At 38.1% G+C, this 3339-nt stretch overlaps 1 protein-coding gene across 1 annotated transcript; it reads left to right on the plus strand.

Annotated features, from left to right (window-relative positions):
- The first annotated feature begins 185 nt into the window (after positions 1-185).
- LOC119782772 (proteolipid protein 2) lies at positions 186-2665 on the plus strand. The gene is made up of 4 exons (XM_038283906.1): positions 186-344; positions 657-812; positions 923-1018; positions 2394-2665. The coding sequence occupies exons 1-4, from the start codon at positions 204-206 to the stop codon at positions 2502-2504; spliced, it is 504 nt and encodes a 167-aa protein (XP_038139834.1). The 5' UTR covers positions 186-203; the 3' UTR covers positions 2505-2665.
- The last annotated feature ends 674 nt before the right edge of the window (positions 2666-3339 follow it).

The raw sequence follows: 3339 nt of genomic DNA on the forward strand, positions 1-3339 counted from the left end.
GATGTGTTTTCAAGTGTTCCTTTAATTATTTTGAGCAGTGTATATTGATAAATGTAAAGACTAATTATACTAAACATAACATTTTATTTAAAAAGCCCTCTGCAGAACTACGACTGTTAGAGTGGGAGATTTATAAAAAAAAACAAAAAAAACATGATTGTTTACACATCAGTTATTTCCCTTTTCAGCTCAAAGAAGCTTGCATGTTACAGGAAACAGACAAACGCGTCCTTTTGCAAATGAAAGAAACCACCATCATGTCAGAGAACGACAACCAAAAAACCTTCACCATGGATTCTACTTTTCTCAAATCCAGAAGGGGAATAGTAAAAGTGGCAGAGACGGTGAGATACTTTTGTTTCCTATTATGAACATAAGATATTTTCTGTAGGTCTTAAGAGTTTCAGTCTCCTTGCATGGAGCCAGGAACGAGGAAGTGAAACAGCTGGTAAGGCGGTTTGTTTTCACAGATTCACACTTTGTTGAAAGCAGGAAACTCCATGAAGAGTTTTTCAGAAGCTAAAGCAAAAATGGCATCAAAGTGTACATTTTATATCAAAAACCCACCAAAATGTCCACTGTGTTACATAAAGAATGACAGGGAGTCCATCTGTATATCTAAGATAATTTATTGAAAATCTCCCCTTACATATTAGGTGACCCTGTTTGTTTCATTTGTGTGCTTCGCTACTGCCTCCACTCCAACATACCTTGCAGCCACAGTGCTGGAGTTTCTGATCACTGGACTTTTGCTGCTTTTCTACCAACTGAAACTCAACAAGAGGTTCACCTTCCTCTTTTGGCCCATCGTTGTAAGTAAACATTCAGCACACACCATTTTGTGTATTTCGTAACATTGATAGCAGCATAACCTGTTTAAATGTTCAGATCCTGATTGTCTTTATTTTTTTCAATTCTTTAGGATGTTTTCAATTCAGTGTTTGCAGCAGTCTACCTTATTGTCTTGAGCCTAATGGCTCTGACTTCATACCCTATCACAGGATCCCTGGTTGGAGGGGTGAGTGGTCCCTTTATAAATCAGAATTAGAACCAAGTTTGTGCAAGGATGTAGTGACTGTGCTTTGAATTAGCTTCAACTTAAACACATGAAGTGTTGCATCATTCTTCTGAGTACATTTCATCGACCAGAGCTGGCTGAAGACATGAGCAGGATATGAGGCTATCAGTGCAGCTGCTCTCTGAAACAGGGGAGGTTCAATGGTGTTAATTAAATCCAAACATTACGTATTGCATTAACATTTTTGAAACACATAAAACCCATTACTACAACTGCTGAAAATAGCTGCTGTGAATCGCTCTGAAATAATAAACTTCGGCAAGAGTTCAGCACAAGATGACTTTTCTGACTGAATGATCATGAAGAAAACCTCTTCGCTGTCTAGCCAGTGTCAGTCAAATATAATTAAGTAAGTTTGATAATCAGCATTGAGCAGCCAGCTTCATGACCCACCCCTGCTCCATAGACCCACTAAGAGGTTTAGCCTCATTGGAAGTGACGCGTTTTTATCCAGTCAGGGCTCTACTTTCTCTCCTGCTTACCTCAATAGAACAAGGCTCAAACCTCAACAGGGATTTATCATAGAGGCTGGAAAGAAGCATCCTGATGCTCCAGAGCGGAGGGGAGATTGAGTCAGAGAATGGAATAAACAACTGATTTTTGCACAACATATGCATGAAATCAGGCGCATTTTAGTGCATATTTAATGCAGTTTAATGACAATGCATATATTAGCAAAGAATGTTATGAAATTAACAGGGGAGGTTTAGCCTCCCTCATATTTAATGAGAAATTGCCACTAGGGGCTGTGCTAACAGTGCTCTCACTAACTGCTGTAAAGCTATGATGTTACATTTATCTTAAGGTATATGATTTGTTCTTGACTAATCTTTGATTAGAAGCTTAACTCTGTCTCCAGGACATGATAAAAAGTTTTGCAGCGTCTTCTCCAGGTAGGATATTGATTGCCCCTGACTTTTCAGCAGAACTCTATTTATAAAAAAAATCAGGACAATTAATTTATGGAAACTCATTATTGACTAACCAAGTAACTTTAGGAAAAGCTAAGGTGAAAACTGATTAAAAAATGGTTTAATGTTAACAAAAGATATAACAGATACATTAGTGATAAATATTGGCCCTAAACTAGATTTAGAGAGAACATGAGGCACAGTTGGACTGTTGATTAAGGTTTTAAATACTTCTATATCTTCAAAGTTTATAGTTCATATTAATCATCATCATCTTATTCAATTATTTAAATCATTTCTATCTTCTTTTTACTGAAAGATTGATGCTTAATTTTTTTGTTAAAACATCCAATGATGTGTTGTCCTATAATGTTGTGCTTCTTGTATCTGCTCTGTGTTTGCAGGCGGTGTGTCTAATATCAGCTGGACTTCTGTCTGCAGATGGCTATATGCTTTTCAAGAACATCACCTTCAACAAATCAAGAAATGAAACCAAGAATCAAACCAATGAATGAAAAGTAGCTTGATTTAAATGAAAGAAGGCTCTAGAATGTAGAAACTAAAGTTTATCTGTTCTGTATGTGGAGATCATTTCACACTTATTGTTTTTTTCTGCTGCTCTTTCCTACTCATATAAAAAACAATTAAAGTCCTTTCTTGCAATAGTTACACTAAATATTTAGTTGTGATATCTGTTAAATTTTCTGTTACATAAACTGTACTATGCATTTATTGTCATGCTGGGCTTTAAGGTTCTGACCCACATGCAGAGACAACTCAAGAGCCAAGGGTAAAAGTTAACAAGTTTATTGTGGTTTGCAAAAACACAGACAGAGATATACAGCTGGGTTACACAGTTGGACCTCAGCGGACTGGTGAACCGGAACCGGAAACTCTGAAGGGAGATCACAATGATCAGTTCAGGAACCATAGGAAAAACGACTGAGGCTTGTAATTTGCAGGAGAGGCACCCACGTTTAGGGGGCTCTTGGTTATTCTTTGGATCAAGTTTGTAGGGTTTTATCCAGAGATGAAAGAACTGGTTGGAGGGCGGACAGGCACACTAAAATTGGACCCAGAGGAGCAATTGAGCGGACTGTCACCGGGTTTTCCTGAAGAGGACTTGAACGGATCTTGTGGAGGTTTCCCCTTGCTCAGTGTGACTCAGTTTATCATTCCAGGGAGGGTAGAAGGTCCATGCTTATTCAGTGAATTAGGAAGGCTTCCTGCTGGAGAATAAAAGACAAAGCAAGCTTAGACTCAGAAAGACAAGACTAAGGTTAGACTCTGCTAATCTAAGTTTGGCTAGAGTATCCAATACTGGCAAACACTCTGGTGTCGAGGTAGCGA

The sequence above is a fragment of the Cyprinodon tularosa genome, unplaced genomic scaffold, assembly GCF_016077235.1.
Source record: "Cyprinodon tularosa strain WSP-4 unplaced genomic scaffold, ASM1607723v1 ctg197, whole genome shotgun sequence".
In the NCBI taxonomy this organism is placed as follows: domain Eukaryota; kingdom Metazoa; phylum Chordata; class Actinopteri; order Cyprinodontiformes; family Cyprinodontidae; genus Cyprinodon; species Cyprinodon tularosa.

Excerpts from the sequence above, each read along its gene's own strand:
- LOC119782772 (XM_038283906.1), top strand. The coding sequence starts at position 204 with ATGTTACAGGAAACAGACAAACGCGTCCTTTTGCAAATGAAAGAAACC. Across the intron at positions 345-656 it reads TAGTAAAAGTGGCAGAGACG|GTGACCCTGTTTGTTTCATT; the intron begins GTGAGATACTTT and ends CTTACATATTAG. Across the intron at positions 813-922 it reads TCCTCTTTTGGCCCATCGTT|GATGTTTTCAATTCAGTGTT; the intron begins GTAAGTAAACAT and ends TCAATTCTTTAG.